Consider the following 22731-nt stretch of genomic DNA (forward strand, 5'->3'; position numbering starts at 1 on the left):
ATTTTCAATTTATTTTCAAAATGGCTTTTATTGGTCTTTTTTTTTCTATTTAAAGATTTACATTTTAATCATAACTTGCAAATCTATAAGAAGATAGAGGAAAATTCATCTGAAAACCTGTTCACAGCATCTCTTCCTGACCATTGCTTTCTGCGTGTGCGTGCGTGCGTGCGTGCGTGCGTGTGTGTGTGTGTGTGTGTGTGTGTGTGTATGTGTGTGTGTTTATGAGAGGCAGTGCTAAGACTCAGAGTGGTGGGCTTTGCTGTCTTCTGCCTTCTGTGACATCAGACCTCATGCTTGGCTGGTGACAAAGAGTGGGGGTGGGGGCACCTACCTGCCTGTCCACCGAGAGTGCTTCCATCCACCCGAGGAGTCTGACCCTGAGCAGACACATGGCAATCCAGAAGATGGGTGGCAGGGGGCGGGTGGCAGCTGAGCTGCTCGAACAGAGAAGGAGCAGCCACTGTGATGACAGGAAGCAGGTAAGGCCCGGGCACAGGCTGCTTCCCCTGTCCCTCCCTGCTTCAGACCCAGTCCCCTGCAGCCACCACAGGGACTCAAGTATCCCTCCCCACAGCCTCACACTCTCTCTTCATTTTCATTCGTACCGAACGAGAGAGCATCAGCGTCTCACTTGGAAACAGAACTTGGTCTCTCACAATTCATACATTAAAGCCCTACCCCCCAAGTGACTTGACTTGTAGACAAAATTTCTAAGGAGGTGGCTGCTGTGAAGTCTCTGGTCTCATGGGCCAGGCTGTAGCCTCATTGGAAGAGACAGCAAGGGGTACATGGGTCAGAGGATGAGCCACCTGAGGACACAGGGAGAGGTGATACCTGAAGGCCCAGGAGAGAGGCTGCATCCCACAGCTTCAACTGATGGAAAATCTGAGTCTACCGTTCAAAGCCTCTAGTCTGTGGTATGGTGGCATGGCACTGCCAGTGTGGCATAGCGGTGCCAGTGTGGCATAGCAGTGCCAGCGTGGCATGGAGGTGTTAGTATAACATGGCGGTGCCAGCATGGCATGGCGATCCCAGCAGATAAGGACTCCCACAGATTTAGCATCGACAAAAGATAGACATGAAGAATGATGAAGCAACAGAACCCAGGAACACCCACGTGTTATACCAAAGGCACCAATATAATTTAATGAGGAAAAATCGTCCTAAAAATAATTGCAGGACAGCTGGATATCTATATCTTTAAAACTCTCCAGCCATATTTTACATTACATACAAAATTTTCTCTAAAATGGATCATATACATAAAATTAAGTTAAAACAATAAAAGGTTTAGAATAAGAGAAAATAAACCTTAGAAGAGACAAATGTTCTAGACTTCACACAAAAAGCACACCCCCAAAAGGGTGAACTGCTTTATAAAAAGAAACTTGTTCATTTTTCAAGAGAGACCGATGTGAAAGCGAAAAGATAAGCCACAGAGTCGATAAAATATTCACAGTGAACATTTTCTCAACTACTTAGATCCAAAATATTCAAAGAACTTGACAACATAATCAAAAGACAAGATGGCCCGATAAAAAACAAATGAGTAAATGACTTCACCAGGCACAACAAAGATACGCAGATTAATGCTCACCAATAAAGCCATGGTGAGAGGCTAAACCTCCAGACTGGAGGATGGCTCAGCAGCTGAGAGTACTTGTTGCTCTTGCAGAGGTTCCAGGCTTGGTTCCCAGCACCCACATGGTAGCTAATAACCATCTCTAGTAACTCCAATTCCAGGGCTTCCAAAGCCCTCTCTGACTTCTGCCGATATCCGGCATACATTTGTTTACACATACATACATGCAGTCAGAACAATTATACACATAAAATAGTCTTTAAAAACCGAAAGGTGAAGACAAAGATATAGAACAACAAGAATTCTCTGACTGACCCATGGGACAAAGTAGAATAAACAGCTTGAGAAACAGTCCTGCATATTGTTCTAGAATTAAGCATACATTCACCCTATGTCTTGGCATTTCCATGTCTGAACAGTCACCCAGCAGAAATGAGAGACCTGTCCACACAAAGACAGGGCACACGCATGTTTAAAGCACTTTCGTACATGACCATCTCAAACTTAAACCACCCACCAGGAGGTGAGGATCAATTGTGTTAGGCCCATGCAACACACTCATCAATAAAATTGAACACACAAAAACATGGAGCCACATCAGAAACATTACACAGAAGACATCATTGACTCTTTTCCACAGAACTCACAAATGGGCACAATGTGAACTGACAGAGAGAGGTGTGGGAGACCTCTCAAGAGGAGGGAAAGGGTTAGATCTTCATTGAGGTCACTCGCAGATACCTGTCAAAACTGATCAGACAGTGCATTTAAAACGTGTGCATTTTGTTCTATATGAACTAGACATCCATAAAGTTGGGGCCTCCCACAGTTCGACTGGAATAAAAAGATTTGAAGTGATTCAGGACAGTGGGGTGGGAGAGGAGGAAGAGGAAGATATAAAGGTTGGAGCATTGCCCTGTCGTCTGTTTCTGCAATGGTTGGAAGCATGTGTGACTTAGATCAGGGAAAACGTCTACCAATGACTGATAGCTCCCCCATGACCGCACCCCTGTCAGAGGTTCGGAGCATTCTGCACCCAGGAATTCACCTTCCTGTCTCCTTCCTCCTCTTCTCCCAGACGCTGTTAGCCCTGCTGGTCTTGGTGCTGTACCTGGGCACAGGGATATCAGGTGAGCATTCTGGAACCCAACGATGAGAAACCAAGTCCACAGAGTGGGGTGGAGGTCCTCGGGAGGTCCCCACACTCTGCCAGTTCCTACTTCCCCTCCCTCTGCAGAGACCAATCACACTTAGCAGACTGTTTGTTAAGGGTATCCATGCCTGTTTCAGGAAGTGGCTGGGAAGGATCCGGACGGATCAGGGACTGCAGCCACCCTCAGAATCCCGTGGCATCCCAGGTAACACTCAGAGATGTGCTAAGAGGGCCGGGAAGGCTTCTCAGAGGAGGTGTCACCAGCTAGCTAGTTTGGGAAGGCTAAATAGGAACTGGTCAGGTGGAGAAGGTAAGGTGGGTAACCCAGGCAGAATGAGCAACATTTGCAAAGCCATGGGGAACTTGCTCAAACAAGAAACCCACTCGAAAAGTTTGAAGACACAACTTTGATGTCTGCCTTTCAGGGCTTTGAGTATCAGGCCAATGAACCCACTGAAGAGCCAATAAGGACCCTCAGGAAGTGGCTGAAGACAAACTTGCACGGTTTTCTGGAGAAGCTAGAGAGAGAAGTGAGAGAGCTGGAACAGCTGGTGCGTGACCTGGAATTCTGGCTTGATGTGCTTTTGGGAGAGCCGCACCCCGAAGATCTGTGCTCCACCTACAAGGGTCATTTGTGAAGGGCAGGTGCTGGGACCTGGGGAGCAGAAGAGGGGGCCAGGAGGTCAGGTTCTGACACTCGCTGTTCCAGGCTTGAGACAATAAAGTGGCTGAGACGATAAGGGGAGTGTTCATGAGCATCGAGGAACAATGGGGGTGGGGGACCGTGCCTGTGGCCACCAGATCAGTGCAGCTCCAGTGGCTTCAAGCTCATCTCTTCTTTCCCACTCACTGGAGACACAGGGCAAATTTCCTTAATCTCTCTCTTAAAAAAAAAAAAGAGTATGTATGTATGTATGTATGGCATGTGTGTGCTCACATGGGTGCTCAGGTCTGTATAAATGTGTGTGTCCAAACAATGAGCCTCAACAGGCATTGTACCTCCAGTGCTGTTAGTAACACGTCACTGCCGCTTATGAGCTTCCAGACTAAGGGATTTTGCTGTAGCTGCCTGAAGGAACTGAGACATTTTCTTCACTCGAGATGAAGCAGCCTGCAAGCCATGGTATGCCTCCTGAAAAGCACGGAGGTGCCCAGTCGGTGGGCATGTCCTGTTAGAGCTGCTGTTGACAGTGTCACTGAATGGGCACAGGAATTCGGGAGCAGGAAATGATGGGAATCTGGTGTGAGAAACAAAGCTGACGACGACGATGATGAAGCCGTCAGACTTTAAAAAGTGTGGAGAGAAAACCCTCTCTTTCCATTTAGAAGATCAAAGAGCCTTGGTTTTTTACCCAGGATTCCCCCTTCCAGTTACCTCCAGGAAACTGAAGCATTTGGTTGCTTCTAATTGGAATTATGTCTGCCTCGCTGTCCTGGGCTATCCGCCGGGCCCTTTCTACGATTTTTGTTTTCCTATGTTAATACAGTTGCTACATGTGTGCCAATTGTTAAAAAGTACTCAACTCTTTGGGAAATCGTAAGAGTTCCAATTAAATAATCCCAGCAGACAGCTGTCACCCAGGGAATGGCTCCATAGTTGGTTTGCCCAGAGGGATTAATCAATTGCCATTGGGGATGGAAAGTCTTGCAAATTACGATCACAATGTTTTCACTTTGGGTCTCTGGCGGGACGGAGCCAGAGTCTGTGTTTTCTCATTTGTGCTTCTTTAGCAAGCCTTCTCTGGGAGGGATTGGTCCCACTTGCATGTATAGCTGCACATTACCATCCAGGGTTGTAGCTATACCAAAGCATGCGCACTGCAGGGACTTTAAAAGACTCTCAAGCATGGTCTCAATCACACGCACTTTACACTCAAGTCTCCGTCTCAGTAGAAATTCGATCATATTTGCAACACATATTATATATGCTCATATTTGTCTGTCACTTTATATGTATTTACATTATGTAATCCAGATAGTTTACATTGTATACCATGTTATATTTTATATTATTCAACCATACTATTTCTGAATCTGGGAATTCCCAACCTGGAACATTCCCTTATCTGAGCCTTTTTGAGCCCAGGTGGAAAGTTCACACCTGTCCTCATGAAAAACACAGAGCCCTAAAAATACTGCACTAAGTGACCCTCAGGCTGTGTGTGTTCATTGTACACAAATCATAAGTTAATTTTGTGTTTAGTTAGTGCCCCATCCTTAAGTCATCCCCTTAGGTAATGCAAATACTCCATAATTCAAAAAATATCCAAATCCCAAATATTTATAGTTCCCAGTATCCAGGGAAGGATATTCAACTTATATGTATTTATAAAATATGTTCTTATGTATGTGTGTGCAAATGTGCATACATTTGTGTGTGTGCATTTGCATCTAGGTGCTCTAGAACACAGGGCGTCATGGGAGCGGGGAACCTGGAGCAGGAAGGTCTTTAAGAACTCAAGATGGCTCCCATGGACCCAGTAGTAGTAGCTCCTGGAGCCTCCCCAGCATGCAGCGTGTCCTCTCTCTGTCTTCTGTTCCTCTTGAGTGTCTGTCCCACCTCTCCCTGCTTCAGGCTTTCTGCCCTCTCCTCATCTCAGCACTCTGCTTCAGACTCGAACTGTTGGCTCCTTGCTCCCTTTGCCACAGCCTTCAATTCCTCCTGACCATGTGACTCTGTCCAAGTTTCCCAGGTAAAATTCCAAGAGGATAGGTAGTAGGTGACTGATCCATCTTGTTGGCTGTACCAAGCTAGTCTTACATACCAGCCTGCCTTTGGATTGATACTGTGGTGGACACCTTTGACCTAATTGACAGGAGGGACAGAGAGGACAAGTGCAGCCAACTCCTGTACCCATGGAGGCTCTGATCCATGAATTAAAAGTATTCAAGAAAATCAACGTAACTGCTGTGGACACAGCCTTGTCCTCATCCTCTAAATAGCACAGTATGGCAGCTACTCACATCCATTTCCCTTGTACTGGGACAGAAAGCCATCTAGAAATGACTGAAAACAGTGATGGAGTAGTTTAGACTACCTATACTGTGCCCACTTTACATAAGGGACCTGAACATCTTCAGGCTTTGGTATCGGGAGGGATTCTAAAATCAGTCCCCTGTGGATACTGAAGGACCCCTGTACTTTAGAAAGAGCTGACTGACAAAAGGAGCAGTCTGGGGCCATTCTACTTCAGGGACTCTGAACTGTGCTACTACAACCTGACTTCCAAGATGGTCAACAAACCTGAGAGTCAGTAGCAGAACTACAGACATGTATGAGACAAATGCTGTATGAGCAGCAGGGCCCACCAAGCTTCCAGAGCTGCCATGAGTGTGCTATACAGAAAGAGGTGACTAGGTTTATGTCTGTCCACAGTGTCAGAATTTATTAACACACATACACACACATACATGTACACGCACACGTGCATGCATGCACACACACGCATACACACACACACATGCACACACATACACACACACACATACACACACACACACACACACACACACACACACACACACACACACACTACAGAAGCCTCAAAAGCAGCAGTTTGCCATATAGTCCCACCTTCCTTGATGGCCCCAGCCACGGCAAACACGGCTCTTGTTTTTTCCCACCTTAATTACTAATATTAACTCTCAGATTACACTCTGCCTACCACAGTAAATACACTGATATACACCTGCATATGTACACCGTAGAGCGGCCATAACGGTCTAAGTAGTCAAGGAGGTTCAAAGAGGCTCCAGAGGCCAAAGCTAGGAAACTGACAGAAAGGCGAGGGGTCTGTGGAGGTCTCAGGAGGTCTGCCCTTGTGGAGGCAGCTGGGAGGCTCTCACAGGTTTAAGCAAAGCTGCAGAGCTGAGTCCAGCTGCAGAGGTGAAAAGGTAGACCGAGTCAAGATGAGTGAATGGGAAGACAGACAGCAGGCTCAGACAGGCAGACAGAAATTCAAATAGGCTGCACCAGCGATGAGCTGAGCTGAGCTGAAGCCCCAGGGACAGTTGGGAGCTCTCTGTCAGCCCCTTGACACATACGTTAGGATGATAGGATGGCAGGTTGGCATGGGCCTTTGTCATTACAGGACTAGATGTCCACCTTTTTAAGGGATCCAGGAGAGGCAGTCACACCTTCCCCCTCCCCGAGATGTTTTTGATATGCACATGTGCCCCTACAGTCTCGATTCACTTAGATTAATGTATATTTATTCTACTCCCAGGATAAATCATTTATCAGTCTGTGCTGCCTGGGTGATGTGGGACAGATGATGCCAGTCACGTGTCTACCCACTTGTCTTAGTTAGGATTTCTATTACTGCAACGAAACACCATGACCAAACAGCGAACTGGAAAGAAAGGGCTTATTGGCTTACACTCCCACAGCACTGTTCATCATGGAAGGAAGTCAGGACAGGAGCTCAAACAGGGCAGGAGCCTGGAGGCAGAGGCCATGGAGGGGTGCTGCTTACAGGCTTGCTCCCCATGGAGTACTCAGCCTGCTTTCTTATAGAACCCAGGACCACCAGCCCAGGGATGGCACCACCCACCATGGGCTGGGCCATCCCCTATCAATCACTAACTAAGAAGATACCCTACAGCAGTGGTTCTCAACTTGGGGGTCACTACCCCTTTGGGGGGTTGAATGACGCTTTCACAGGAATCACCTAAGACCATTGGAAAACACAGATATTTATATTATGATTTACAACAGTAGCAAAATTACAACCATGAAGTAGCAATGAAAATGATTTTATGGTTGGGGGTCACCACAACATGAGGAACTGTATTAAAGGGTCACAGCATTAGGAAGTGCCCTACAAATTTGCCTACAGCCTGATCAGATAGAGGCATTTTCTTAGTAAGGTTATCTTGTGTCAACTTAAAATAAAACTATCCAGCAGGATTGACCCTTTGTCAACTTGACACACAAACACATCACCATTAACCACAACCTTTCCTTTCTCTTTCATCCTCAAGTCTCACATTAAAATAATAACTATAGGAGTCCCATGGTCTTTACAAATTCAAACATTAAAAGTTCAGTCTCTAAAATATCCAATCTCTTTTAAAGTCCAAAAACCTCTTAAAAATTCAGTCTTTCAGCTGTGAGCGCCTATAAAAATCAAAATTAAATTAAATACCTTCTCACTTCAAGAGGGAAGAATCAGGGCCCAGTCACAATCTGAACAAAACCAAGCCAAATTCCAACAGTATAAATAAGTCAACATCCAATCATCTGGGGTTCACTCGTGATCTTCCAGGCTCCTTCCAAGGAGCTTGGGTCACTTCTCCGGCTCCGCCCTCTGCTGCACACACAGCTTGTCGTCTAGGCTCTGGCTGACTCCACACCACTGCTGCTGCTGTGTCTTGGTGATCATTCCATGGTACTGGCATCTCCAAAATGCTGGGTCTTCTGCTGCAACTGGGCTGCACTTTCACCAACAGCCTCTCCTAGGCTCTCTCTCTTCACGGTGCCAAGCCTCAACTTCTCTGCATGACCCCTTCAGTCCTGGGCCTTCAACTGCCACTGAGGCTGCACCTCCACCAATGGCCTCTCCTGGACTCTCACAGTGCCAAGCCTCAGCTGCCCTCCATGACCCCTTCACATCTTCAAAACTAGTACCACTCCCAGGTGATGCTTATACATTACCAAGTCCTGCTGCCAACACAAGGTACAACCATGGCAGCCTCTGGAATACAGCTTCTGTGTGCTCTCAGGAAACACTTCCCAGAAGATTTCACTTCAATGATTCTGGTCTCTTCTTAATCACCAGCCAATAAGCATCAAATATTCCAGCAAAGCAAAAGTTTCACTTTAGTAGTTGAGTTGATTCTTCAGGCCCAGCTAACCAGAACTACAGAATCCTAATTGAAAATAACAAATGGCCACAATAGAGTCAGCTTCCCTCTGAAACTTCACAAGCCAGGCCTCCATCTTCTGCATTGACCTCAACAGTCTTATCTTCCAAGCTCCTAAAGAACAGCTCACCAAGCAGTGACACTTCTTGCACAAGTTCCAAAGTCCTTCCATAATTCTTCCCAAAACAATATGGTCTGGTCTGCCACAGTGATACCCCACTCCTGGTACCACTTTGTCTTAGTTAGAGTTTCTATTACTTCCATGAAATGTCATGACCAAAAAGCAACCTGGGGGGAAAGGGTTTATTTGGCTTACACTTCCACAGCACTGTTCATCATCTTGGGAAGTAAGAACAGGAACTCAAACAGGGCAGGAACCCGGAGGCAGGAGCTGATGCAGAGGCCATGGAGGGGTGCTCCCTACTGGCTTGTTCCCTATGCCTTGCTCAACCTGCTTTCTTATAGATTCCAGGACCACCAGCCCAGGAATGGCACCACTCACCATGGACTGGGTCCTCCTCCATCAATTAAGAAAATGTCCTACAGGTTTGCCTACAGCCTGATCTTATGGAGTAATTTTCTTAATTGAGGTTCCTCCTCTCAAATGACTTTAAATTGTGCCAAGTTGACATAAAACTATCCAGCACACCACTGTAGAGTCATCCTCCATTCTCAAAATGGAGTCAAAGGCTGCTTGAAAAATGGAGTCATCTGAGACAAGGCACAGTCTGAGAAGCACTATTTGGTAAGATCTGGAGTAACTTAGAGCAGGGCACAGCCTAGATGCAGCAAGGCCAGCTCAGAGCCCAACAGCTGATGATTGCTGGGGGTGAGGTAGGAGGTGCTCACACCCCAATGTCATCTGGGTGAAAGCACCCAGTAACAATCAGAGAAGCTTCCTCCTGAAGGAATTGGGAACTAATATAGAGACCCACAACTAGGCAAAGAGCAGAGAGAGACCTTGGAACACTTAGTCCTAAATGGGATGTCTTCATCAAACCCTCCCCTCAGGGCTCAGGGAACCCTGTGGAAGAGGAGATGGAAAGATTTTTAACAGCAAGAGGTGGTGGATTGTTCCAAGGAAACAATGTCTTTTAAACACAACAGAATTAACGCATGTATGAACTCAGAGACTGAGGCAGCATTCACAGGGCCACCCGGATGGAGTCCCAAAACTGGAAAGGGAAGTAGACAAAAACCCCCATCCCTAATCCAGAAGCTATCCAATTGACAACCACTTGCAAAGAAAATTAATTTTCTCCAGTGGAGTCTCACTGGGTATACAAACCACCCTTAAGGGTCGTCCCCATGCCCAGCAGAAAATAGCCAACACAAAGTGAACTCAATGTCATGTGGCATGTTTTGGAGAGAGAGAGAGAGAGAGAGAGAGAGAGAGAGAGAGAGAGAGAGAGAGAGAGAGAGAGAGAGAGAGAGAGACTGCTTCTTTGGTTCTTGTTTTGGGAGAATTGGTTGCACTTCTGCTCTGGTGTGCCAATAAAATTTACCTTGTATCAGAGGGTGGAGCTACCTGCTAGCTGACCAAAATCAGCCACAGAAGTTTTGGAGGACCAGAGACATAGACACAGGAAGTAGTAGGGAGGGGCTTAGAAAGATGTTTGGCCTTTTGGATCAAAGAAGGAGACAGAGAGGAGGTCGCTGGTTGCTTCTCTGCCACTTCTCAAATCAATCAGGTTTTAATCCCATATCTGACTACTAAGTTGTTACTAATAATAGAATAATTTAGAGGATCATTACAGTTTTTGTTTGTTTGTTATTTTTATTTTTTCTGTTTGCTTGCTTGTGTTGTTTTATCCTGGTTTGTTTGTTTATTGGACTGTTTATTTTTAAAGGAAAGAAGGAAGAAAGAAAGAAAGAAAGAAAGAAAGAAAGAAAGAAAGAAAGAAAGAAAGAAAGAAAGAAAGAAAAGAAAGAAAGAGAAAGAGAGAGAAAGGAAAAGAAAGGGGGAGAGAGGGGGTGGGAGGAAAGAAAGTTGGATGAGTGAGGAGATGGGAAGGATCTGGGAGGAGATGAGGGAGGGAAAACCATGATCAGAATATACTGTATGAGAAATAAATTATTTTCAATTAAAAACAAAAGCCCAGAATAAGCCACAGCAATAATTGTGTATCCTTTCGATCTTGGCCCTCTGCTCCTGGGTATGAAAAATCCAATTACACACTACAAAGTGACCTTGTGGTCCCTTGAAGTAAGCCCGGCGCTGTGCAGTAGGAGAGGGCATCTTATGGTGACATGGTTAGTCAGACTAGCTGTGTCTAGGAGCTCTGGGTTCAACTGAGGGACTCTGTGTCAGTGAACAAGGTGAAGGGCAATCAGGGGAGATTCCTAATGCCCAGTGTCAACCTCAGGCTGAAAGACAGACAGAGAGACAGAAGGAGACAGAGAGACAGAGAAAGACAGAGAGAGAGACAGAGGGACAGAGAGACAGAGAGAGACAGAGAGAGAGCAAATTTTTTAAAAATTATTAATTAGGCCATGTGTCCATCACACAGGGAGGAACAAGATCACAGACTAATGAGAAATAAAGGCAAGGTACTTTCAGAGGATAACAAGAAAACTATGGAGCAAGTAGCTGCAATCTCCAGGAAACTGAGAGAAGAACTGAGTGGAGGCTGTGTGATAAGCAGTGGCCTGGCAGGACCATGTGAGAGACTAGTAGCAGGACACACTAAGAAGGAATAGAGGGAGATGGGACAGGGAGCTACTCCCAGGCCTCGGGACTTGCTTTCTTCTGCTCATAAACTGAGCCATGATTTGAGTTCCTGACCTCATAGCACAGTGAAGCAATGGAAGAGACGTGCTTGGTCTTGTTGGGTTGAAAATGGTCAGTGGGGAGAATGTCAAGACTCCCCAATATTACCTACTTTCTTTTTTTGTTTGTTTGTTTGTTTGTTTCAGGAATCTGTTCAGCAACACATATAACTAAAACCTTTTAATTAGCCAAGTGATAGAGTCTCCCCTCTCTTTACTTAATAGATACTTCAGGCAACTCCTTCTATGGTCCCTCTGGCTCTTCTGTTTAGCTAACACCAGATAGTCCGGACTTTTCTTGTTTAGGATAGGCTAAAAAATTTTTTAAAAAAATTCCTTTGACTTACCTAGTGAGGAAAACTGCAGTCCGTCAGATAGTTCATGTTTTAAGAATGTGAGTCCGGGGCTGGATGACGGCTCAGCTGTTAAGGACATCTGCTGCTCTCCCAAAGCTGTTCTAAGCAGCACATCCGGTGGCCCACAAACACCTGTGACTCCACTTCCAAAGGATCTGATGCCCTCTTCTGGCCGCCATGGACATCCCCATACGTGTGCTGCACATACTCACGTGTAGACATATGAACAAATCTTTGAAAAGAATGAGACTCTGATTCTCTAGAGCAGTGGTTCTCAACTTCCTAACGCTGCGACCCTTTACTACAGGTCTTCATGTTGTGGTGACCCCCAGCCAGAAAATGATTTTCATTGCTACTTCATAACTGTAATTTTTGCTACTGTTATGAATCATAATGTAAATATCTGCGGGTTTTGATGGTCTTAGGCGACCCTGTGAAAAGGTTGTTTAACTCCCAAAGGGGTTGCGACCCACGGGCTGAGAACTACTACTCTGGATGAAATCTGTTTTGGTTCTGTCCATCTGGGCATGGGTGTGTGTACTTCCAAAGACCATCAGGCTGGGGGAAGCTAGCATTCAGAGGCTGTTTCCTGTACCATGGTGCTATGGTGGGGATTTGGTCAAGTGTTAGTGATGTTTCCAGTTCATGAAGTGGAAACTGAGGTACCTGAGTGGTTACAGCGTTGGTAGCAGTTTCTACCTAGAAGTGGAAGCACGTTTCAAGCCTGCTTGGCATTGGAACCCTTCTAGAAGTTGGCATTCTCCAGGTTCTCTTTTCCATTCAGCCTGGCCAAGATAAGCTCCTTTCTCTCTTAAAAATTTGCATTTTAGTGTTGAGTAATCATACATCAATTAAATTTAAAAGGGCATAAATATTCATTGCATGCTACTACATGTAGTGCACACATACAGCCAAGTGGAAATCATGTTGCCTGCCCACTAATAGCTTGCCTTGCTCTGGGAGAAGCCAAGAACCAGAGGTTGGGAAAAATGAAATCTCTACATTGATTTACAAGCCATTGGATGGAGTGCCAAAGTCGCCTAATTAATTACCAATGAGCTATATAAATATTTATTGGCTCAACTCAGAGTTCAGAGAAAGGATAGGGCACTGGAGTTGACTCTAATATGCCATATCTGTTAGTTCAACTACAGGAACTTCTAGTAAACCAGCTTATAGCCCATGGGAAAAGGTGGGGAAAGTAAAATTGAATGCAGGGTAGGGAGAAAGTATCCATATCTCAAGGAGGGATGCTGAGGCCCAGTCTTGACCTGTGATCACATCCCAGCTCTCAGGTAAGATTTTGGAATCAGACTTCCCAAGAATCTCAGAGAAAATCATCCTAGAAAGAAAATTCTGGGAAGGAAGGGTTTGGGATTCACTGTGTCTATTCCAAGACTGGGAATGTCCATTTCCAGTCTGCATGTCACATTTTTGATGATGCCAAATAAAAATGTGGATTTAATTTGCTCCCTTAATCCACAAATTTGTTCAACAAAATTGTGAAACGCATTAAATCCAATTTGGTTCCAATCTGGCTGTCAGGAGGACAATTGAGGGTGATGAGGGATAGAGTCAAAGACGCCTCCCCAAGGCACCAGAATCCTTCTGCTGTGACATTTCCCTAAGCAAACACTTCCCCGCCTGCAGGCAGAGAAAGGCACAAGGCAGGCGCTCCCTTCAGACGCCAGCCTTCTGAGCAGAGTAATTGTGTCTTCCCATAAAGGGCTGGGAGTCACCTGTGCGCTTCAGCCAAGTCACTCCAGACCTCAGGGACTCAGTTTCTTCCTTTGTAACTATCGGCCTATTGAGAGGACATAATGTCTGCACCACCCAGAGCTCGACACTTCACAGTGTTAGGTGGAACCATAGAAAAGGCCAAGCCAGCAAAGGGCTGGGGACTGCGTTCCTCCGGGCCAGCCCCACTCCCAGACAGGTTGTTCCTGTCCCCTGAGACTTTCTTGCACAATAGCAAGAATGCTTCAAAAGCCCCTGGTCTCCTCAGGAGGGAAGTGCCTCTTCTCCAGTGGCTGTGGCCTGTGGCCCTCTCACATTGTGACAAATGCCCACGCTCTCTGATTAGCCAGACCTGTATCCTGTGCTGTTCCTCAAGCCAGGGATGGAGACAGGTCTATGCAAGGGTGGACTGAGTGGAGGAAATCAGGACACTGTCCCCAGAAGATGAAGAAATGAGAGTTAAGAAGCCATTTGCTACCCAATGGTGTTTGGTACACCATTCCTTAGTGACACTGAAGCCATCATCAGGTTACGGTTCAGTGCGTTCCTCACATTTGTGGTGATGTTGGTCATAGGAAAACACAGAAGCGCAGTGATGTGCTATGTATGAACTTGAAATGGCACCTGGTGGCTGCCGTACTGCTCTGTACCCGTGCTGTCCCTTGTGATTGTCATCATAGAATAATCCTCCCGCTTATACCAGAAAAGTTTAAACAGAGACACCCCATGAACCTCACGTTCACTGTGTCTCTTGATGGCACCAAATGGCCAAGCGATGGACCAGAACCAGTGAGATGTATATGTCGTTCACAGTCAGAGCAAGTTCTAAACCAAGCGCTGCAGAGCTGCCCTGGTACATTGCCTTCATTTCCATCCCACTCAGACAGGATAAAAGAGCTCTCTCAGCTATGCTGACCTGGCTTACTTACGTCTGAGATCATCTGGACAAATAATCTCTTTTAACATGCTGGTGCACGGGCCACTGCAGTAGAATGTGCGTCTCCTACTCATAAGCCTAAGCCAAACGCACACAGAGGAGTTGGCCTGGAGAGCTACCGAGGCAGGGCTTTGGGCTCAGGCAGGCCTGGTCCTAGCCCTGCTCTCATGCCCACTTCTTTGCTGGGTGACCTCAGACAGGTCACGCCATCATCTGCCTCTATTCTGCTTGCCTATAAAATGGGGTATGTCTACACATCTCCTGGGCCCATTGAGAGGATGAAGTAATAAAAAGCCAACTTTTACTTAGTGTTTACCATGCTCCTGGCACTATTCTGAGTGTTTTACAGGCATTAGCTCACTTCATCATCACAGGGCTACAGGATAGTCACAATCCGTACCTTCACTGAACACTCAAGGAAACTGGAATACAGATGCAAAAAGATTCCAGGGTCACACAGTTAGTAAGTGGCGGGGCCAGAATGCAAACTCAGACAGGCAAAGTCTTGCCTCCTGCTTGGACCCCACCCTGAGCTGCATCCGGGGTAAATGAGGTAATGTGCACGCAAGAGCTATGTAAACTGCAACATGCTGTATAAATGTCACTCATTATTATGTCTCTCCTCCCACCTTGGTCATTAAAGCCATGAGAGACCCAGCGAATCTATCATTCCAATATTTTCCCATAGGTCTATGCTGCCCTCTAAGCTTGCACTTCCTCTCGGCCCGCTTTGACTCCAAGGCTACACCTGGAAACTAGAGTGGCCTCAGTCATTTTTCAGGTGCAGCCAGTTGCAAGGGACAGAGGAGCTCACGAAGCAGGAGTGGGGGGGGAGGACCAGGCAACCACTAGGAATTTAGCTCAGAGGCTTTCCTAGCACATGTACCCACATCACCAGATAGCATTGGCGGCCACCGGGGTGAGCGGGGGCTCCAATGGGCAGTAGAAATACTTCGGAGACTGGAATCAACATGGTCTGTGCCCTCGTGAGTTCCCAGGGGTGGGAAGGCAGACAAAACTGGCTCCCTCCACTGAGCCCTGGTTAGACCTTGGGCAGCTCTCAAAACATCAGGCGTCTTATCAGAGCCTGCCTGCTTGGGTCGCTAAGAGACACCTGTGAGCTAGTGTCCCCCAATGAGTCCTTCTCCCTCCCTCTGACTCAGGGCTCAGTGCCCACCCCTCACACTTGCTTCCGTCCTCTCAAGAAAGCATTCCTTGTTATTCTTAGTTTCTGATTCAGACCCACACATGCTTTTCATCAAAATCCCGGGGGGGGGGGGGGTGGCGGGTAAGAGAAAACTTAAAGAAAAAAAAGAGCACATTAGAGATAAGAAACACAGTAGAAGCCTTGGGGGGCTGGTGGATGAGGAAGCAGAGAGTCTTAAAGGATATTTGGGGAGACAAAACCTTCCAGAATCACATAGTGAGGGTTGGGTGACATGGAAATGGGACTTACAGCCACTGGACTATATACATTAGTATTGCATGTGGAGACGATCCTGGTTCAACCCAATGTCCCATGCATTTCCTTCCAGATTTTTTTCCAAACCATAGTTTGAAATAGCTAAGGTCATAACTGCAAGAACATTTTGTGTCCTCCCAACCCACCAACACACACTTTTGGACATTTTGTGTTTTCCCACAAACTATTAGACATTTCAAAGAACTCTTCAGTGATATTAATAAATGCATTGAGAAAAAGAAAGAGTCCAAATCTGAAATCAGATTAAATACTCTGAATTAAAGCAGAAAGATTGTTCATCAGGATTCTTCAGATGTATATTGCTTATGGGAGACACAAATAAAAGACCCAGAGAGGTTGAAAGTAAAAAGATGGGGGAAATATATCTATAACAACACTTAAAAGTAGATATAATTAGATTACAGATAATTTTTTTAAAAAGCAGATATATCTTTACTAACATCAGATAAACCAGACTTAAAAGTGATGATAGACATTAAGAATAATAATTTGGGGCTGAAAAGATGGTTGAGTAGTTAGGAGTATGTACTTTTCAGGGCTGGAGAAATGGCTCAGCAGGTTAAGAGCACTGCCTGTTCTTCCAGAGGACCTCGGGTTCAATTCCATATAAATATATGGAAAAGAGTATGTAGTTTTCCAGAGGACCCAAGTTCAGTTCCTTGCACCCACATTGGGTGGCTCACAGCCATATGTAACTCCAGCTCCAGGGTAACTGACGCCCTCTTCTGGCCTCCATAGGCACCTGCACTCACATTCACAAACCCACACACAGATAAGCACACACTTGCATAATTTAAAAATACATAAAAATAAATCTTAAAAAAAAAAGCTCATAGTTGCATAGGAATCAGTTCAAACTTAATATATAAGGGTCTTCAATTAAAATAGAGCATGGCCTTATGTTTTAACTAAAATTGAAACATGGCCTCGGCACGATAGGAGCTGAAAGAAAAACGGCCCATTCCACAACACACTCGATCAGACCCAAACCCACCTCGTACCTTGGTTACAGCAAAGGCCGCACAACAGAGCCGTGTGGGAAGAACAGGATTGTCCGCAGGTTGTTTCAGAGAACAGCTGCACCTCCTACAGGAATGTAAGCATTGGCTCTTGACCTCATGTCACATTCAGAACCCGATTTCAGTGAAAGATGGGCCCAGATGTAAGAGGCACAGTGGTAAAGCTCCTGAGACACACCTGAGAATCTGCCCATGGCCATGACAAAGAATTTCTACAACCCAAAGACCACTAAGCATACAGAAGAAGATTCATAAAATTAGACCTTTTCACAGGTTAAGAACTTCTGTCCATCAAGTGACAGTGTGACAGACTGAAAAGGCAAGCAGAGCAAGAGGGGGTGTGCCATGCAATAAATATGTAAAGAGCTCCTAAAAATCAATGAAGAAGGCAGACATCACTTCAAGCATTTCATTTCACATGGATTTTGAACAGAAACTTCACTCCAATATATATACTTTCAAAAATATATACACAGGATCCCTCCATATCCCAGAGTCCCCATTTGCAAGTTCAACCACATTTGAACTTAGCATACACAGACTTAAATACAGTGTGGTATAAAAACTATTACCTGGTAGACAGGGATGGGGTAGGAGAGGAAAAAGAAACACTAAGGATGTTTGGAAAAGGCACATAGAAACATAATTTTTAGTGTGTTTCACACACACACACACACACACACACACACACACACACTTATATAGAAGAGTTTATTAGCGTTACCCTACACAAGGGGATAGTATTCTTCCCAGAAGCCATAGTTTGCCATATGCAAAGCTTCCTTTGAGTTGCTGTTTGGAGGTGTCCAGGAGACTCCAAAAACAATACCGACTATTGCCATTGCTCTGGGTTGCCCACCAGAACTCAATGGTAAGACCCTATTAATTGAAGACACCAAACACTTTGGTTACAGGACATGGAGAAACCAAGTTGATACTGACCAAGAAGCTGCCCCCTGCTGGCCCACTCTCAAAGTACCAGAAGGCACTCTGAGGCTGCTGTGGTAGTGGTGGGGACCACATCAACAGTCTGACCCAGCTGTGAACCTGAGAGCTATGATAATGAGTGGCAAAGAAGAAATGTTCAAGGATGCAAGAGTGGCATAAAGCATACCTAGACGAGTAAATCTGTCCAAGAACCATGGAAGCTCTGGGCCTGGGGGAGCAAACTACTACTGTTTGGCTAAATGGGCATAGTGTCAAATTGCCCCTGTGAATTGTGTCTTTCCAGCCACAGATCAGTGCAGCTCTCACACCTCATCAGTGGACGGTAGTTAATGCAGGAACTCACAGCTGCTCAAAGTGAGGGAGTCAACTGTTGGTGGCATGCTCAGCCACAAATGGGACATCTGTATCACCCTTGCAGAAGGATCTGTAAGGCTGGGGGACCATCCCTGGAGGGAAAATCCTAAGAACCAGCGGTTGAGAAGAACGGGACCTCTGGCACAAGGTCAAGACAGTCAGCATTGGAGCATGGTGGAGGGAGGGACTCATGAGCCCCACCCCAGCTGAGGAGCTGTTGAATGTCTTTGGCTTCTGGGAGAGGGAGAATAAGTTTTAGCGGAAGGTGTAGCCCAAGTAGATAGAGCAAGCTCCAGCGGGTGGCCACACCCGTGAGGATGTGGGTAGCACAAACTGGATTCAATAGGTTACTTTAAAAAAAATAATAAAGTCACAAAATTGAAGACAGATAAATCTCTGTGAGTTCGAGGCCAGCCTGGTCTACAAAGCAAGTTCCAGGACAGACAGGGACATACAAAGAAACCCTGTCTTGAAAAACAACAACCAAAAAAAAGTCACAAAGTTGGAGGGGTGGAGGAGCTGGAGGGTGGTTCTGGGAGGAGTTAGGGGTAAGAGTAAGGAGTGAATATGGTCAGAACACGTTGTACAAAGTTTGCCAAGAATGAATAAACATGCTTGAAAACTATTACCTAACATTTGCATTGTTAGATGTTATACATAAATCATTTAGAGACTTAAAGTACAAAGAAAATTGAGGTAGGATATATGCAAATCCCATATGTCTCTGCACCTGGGTGTGCTTATGTGTGTGTGCATGCATGCACTTGTGTGTGCTTGTGTGTTCGTATATGTGTGTGTGCATGTGCCTCTGTGTGTGTGCATATGTATATGTACTGTTCACTTCCTAGATCCTTGTATTCTGTTATCCACAGGGATCATGAAGCTAACTCCTCTTGGATACTGAGGGGACAACTGTATATATGGACCAAAATCAACGATCAAAATTACGGAAGCAGCGTTCCTCTTAGCACTGAAGCATTAGAAGTCATTCAAAACTCCTCAGAGCACATTGATAATATTACATTCATTCATATAGCAGCATGCTGGTGTACTCTGCGGGTGTCTAGCTCCTAACCTGGAGGGTGCACAGGTGTACCCAGGATTAATTCACCAATCTCTTCCCCTAAGGGTCATGCATATAACTGGATCATATCACAATCCTTTTAATAAGTCCACTAAACCGCAGGCATACATCGTGGGTGGACGCTTGTGGTAGATATTATCAAAGTGTTTGAGTGAAAACTGTAGTGAATCCTTCTCAGTGTGGCGGTTGCATCCCTGCATGGTCAGTTTCGGGTGTGCTCTCATCTTTCCTAATGATTTCATCCAATAAGCCAGCCTTGGATGCTTTAGGCCAAGCTTGTTGGTCTCTCTCTCTCTCTCTCTCTCTCTCTCTCTCTCTCTCTCTCTCTCTCTCTCTCCACTCCCTCCTTCCTGAGACAGGAGGGCAATATGGAGGAAGAAGAGTGATTAAGGGAGACTCCAGGAGGGACAAACATGGATGCCTGCACAGCACGGACTATGCCTGTGTGGTACTCCATCAGGGGAAAGTAGTCCACAGAGAAATGGGAGGTAGGCCACCAGGGGCTGAATGTGCCAGGACAGGAATCAGAGGCTTTGGTCTCCTCCCCCGTAGTAACCGTAGGCAAGTCCCTTGTCCTCCCTGGACAGCTCTCTACTGATCTCTAAAGGCCTTTTGCAGTGGCAGTTGGCCGTGATCACATGTGGATCTAGGCCTGTGTAGCACTGTTCAAAACTCTCTGTGGAGCCGTTTGCACATGAGTAAAACAGTTTACTCTTACACCTTGGCAAGGTAACCGGACAAGCAGCAAGACAGACCCACAGACACCAGGACATGTCAGGATGGGGCTCTCAAAGGAGGAAGAGAGAACCTTTTATTCCTCTGAGATAAGAAAGAAATCCAGAGAGATCAGATGGTGGAAGGCTCTGTGGTCTGGAAGGCAGCTGCTTCCTATGACCTCACCAATCACCAATAATGTCCCTAAAGTCATGACATATTGGGGACAGACTTGCTTGTGGGAACTGGCAAAGGTGCCAAGCTTCCCTCACAGACAGAGGTGAGGCAGATCCAGGTCAGCTCATGAGAATATGAGATAGAGAAAAGCGGGGGGTGGGGGCATAAAAACAGCCTCCCAGGACCTGGTGAGATCAGAACAAGGAATTCCTCACAAAGGACAGGAAACTGGGACCTGGGTTTAACTGAACCAATTTCCAGGGCACAAGCAAGCCCACGGTGACAGACACATCACGTATTCTACGCTGATGGTGGCATCAGCCTGCAAGAAGCAAACCTCGAGTTACAGCCAGGCCTCACACTGATTGCCCTCCGTCTCTCTTTGGTACTTAAAAAAGCAGCGTTATTATTACTGTTGTTGCTATTGCTATTAGCATTAATTACTGCGTGTGCTTGTGCCTGCACCCATGTCAGAGGGCAGCTTTGTAGAGCTCTTTCCCCTTCCACCTTTACATGGGTATGGGAGACTGAAGTCGGGCCACCAGGCTAACTCTGCAAGCACCTTCACCTGATGAGCGATCTGTCGGGCCTCCTCTCCGTTCTCAGGGCCATCCGCTCACTAGCCCTCACACTGCGGCAGTCACCTTCCCATCCCCACTGGTCCCCACTGGTCCCCACGCCTAACCCTCTCCCCTTCCGTTCATGTTCACGAGTTGGCTGCGGGTGCTCTGTAAACACACGGGAGTGTGTGCCATAGCCCTCCCACCCCTCACGTGACCCTTGCATCTCGGGAACCATTTCCTCTCCTTTGATTGAAAACGAAGTTGAATTCATAATTTTACGATTTTTCAGAGCTGCCTAACTTTGAGGAGGGAGGGGAGCTTTGGGTAATCCCTGTTCGGTAGCCAAGAATTAGCGAGGGGGCCGCTCTCTAAAGATGACTGCCTGCCGAGACTGCAGGTATGACACTCCTGAGCATGTGTCTGGGGGGGTTGCTCTGAGGACCATGTCCTCCTAGGACCTGTCTTTCCTTCCACCAACAGGAATCCTGTAGCCCTGTGCTAAGTGCTAGAAATCCACCTCCTTTAAAATTAATAGGACTAAAGTAAGATAAAAAATGACCTGTTAAGCCCCATCCCCACCTCCTCTTTTTTTTTTCTTCCTCCCAAGAAACACACTAAAGTAAACAAAATGTGAGATGTGAAGTAAAAACAGGCACAGCCCCTGCGGGGGTTTTACCAGCTCACATTACAAAGCCCCGTCTGAAGGGCCCGGGAACTATTTCCATGACAAGCATGACAAACAGCCAGTTCTCTTGAAAGTCAGGCAAAAGCCAAATTAGTCAGATTACATCAGGATAGATTTCCCTGGAGCAGAAGGTCTCTTTGGAAACACCTGCCTGACATATTTCAGACACGTGCAGAGGTGCACAGGCCCTTGGTGGGTCCCAGGGCTCGCCAACGTCTCAACAAAAATGGGTGTTTGGGTTTTACTGAGTAAAACTGAGTGAGATGGCTGTGTGGAATTTGAGTTGCTTTCTGGCACCTCTCACACGACAATGTCTAACCAGCTCTTGTCCTGGTGCCAGGAGGGTCCAAGAACTCAGACAATCTGCAGCTGGTCCTCCTCTCGGGGCAGTGGAGAGATGCTGGGGTTTGGGGCTGAGGTCTTTCATAGCCTGGATGGAAATGCTAATATTACAAAGGGCAGACGCAACCGGGCACCACCCTCTCAAATGGAGCAGATACTGCCGCAGGTAACGTGGAAATTAAAGCCAGAGACATGTGCTTCTCCTTTCTCATAGTCTAATTAGTATTCTGCCTTTGACAGCCTTCCTTAGTTTATTTTATTAGCGTTTGGTAACCATGGGTAATTAACTTTTCCTAACGATCTGTGTTGTTGAGAAAGTGCCCGGCCACATGGGTTAAATAAATCATGGCAAATCCATAATCCAGAATACTATGTGACCAATCACACAAATGAGAGAGACCCCCAAGGACAGACTACTATGCGACCGTTCATATGAACCAGTGAGACCCCTCGGGACTCAGGTAAAAAGACTTTCAAGACACATATGTTGACAAAAAAGTTAAGTTGCAAAACAACACAGGTGTGAGAGTTCTGTATAAAAAAGGAAGAAGTGGCCGAGACATATCCACAGACACACAGACACACAAATCAGAAAACACAGAGAAAGTCTGGGAGAAGGGACAGAAGCCATCTCTAGGGATAGAATAGTGGAGAGAAAGGCAGGTAATATTTCCTGGCCCTGGTGCTTGAAATATTTACAGGAAGAAGAGTCACATGTGACTGGGAAAAACGAGATACCTACCCATAACAATACAACACAGAAAAGTGTATGTTGACAGACAGGACATCTGGTCTGAGTCATCAGATTTTCTTATTCCTGGTTCCTCCACCTTCTGGCCCTCAGCGCACAGTGCTGAGACTGCAGATCCTAGAGAACGTTCATCAGTGGTAACAATGGGACTCATATCAAGTGACCAGCCAGCTTGTGTTCACATCTTGACTCAGCCATCACGAGCAGCA

The 22731-nt window shown here is 46.1% G+C and overlaps 1 protein-coding gene across 1 annotated transcript; it reads left to right on the plus strand.

The window, feature by feature from the left end:
* Positions 1-314: 314 nt before the first annotated feature.
* Smim23 (small integral membrane protein 23) lies at positions 315-3478 on the plus strand. The gene is made up of 4 exons (XM_059269203.1): positions 315-482; positions 2664-2715; positions 2876-2943; positions 3164-3478. Exons 1-4 carry the CDS (start codon positions 393-395, stop codon positions 3374-3376), a joined length of 423 nt encoding a protein of 140 aa, XP_059125186.1. The 5' UTR covers positions 315-392; the 3' UTR covers positions 3377-3478.
* The last annotated feature ends 19253 nt before the right edge of the window (positions 3479-22731 follow it).

This window comes from Peromyscus eremicus, chromosome 8a, assembly GCF_949786415.1.
Source record: "Peromyscus eremicus chromosome 8a, PerEre_H2_v1, whole genome shotgun sequence".
NCBI classification, from domain to species: Eukaryota; Metazoa; Chordata; class Mammalia; order Rodentia; family Cricetidae; genus Peromyscus; species Peromyscus eremicus.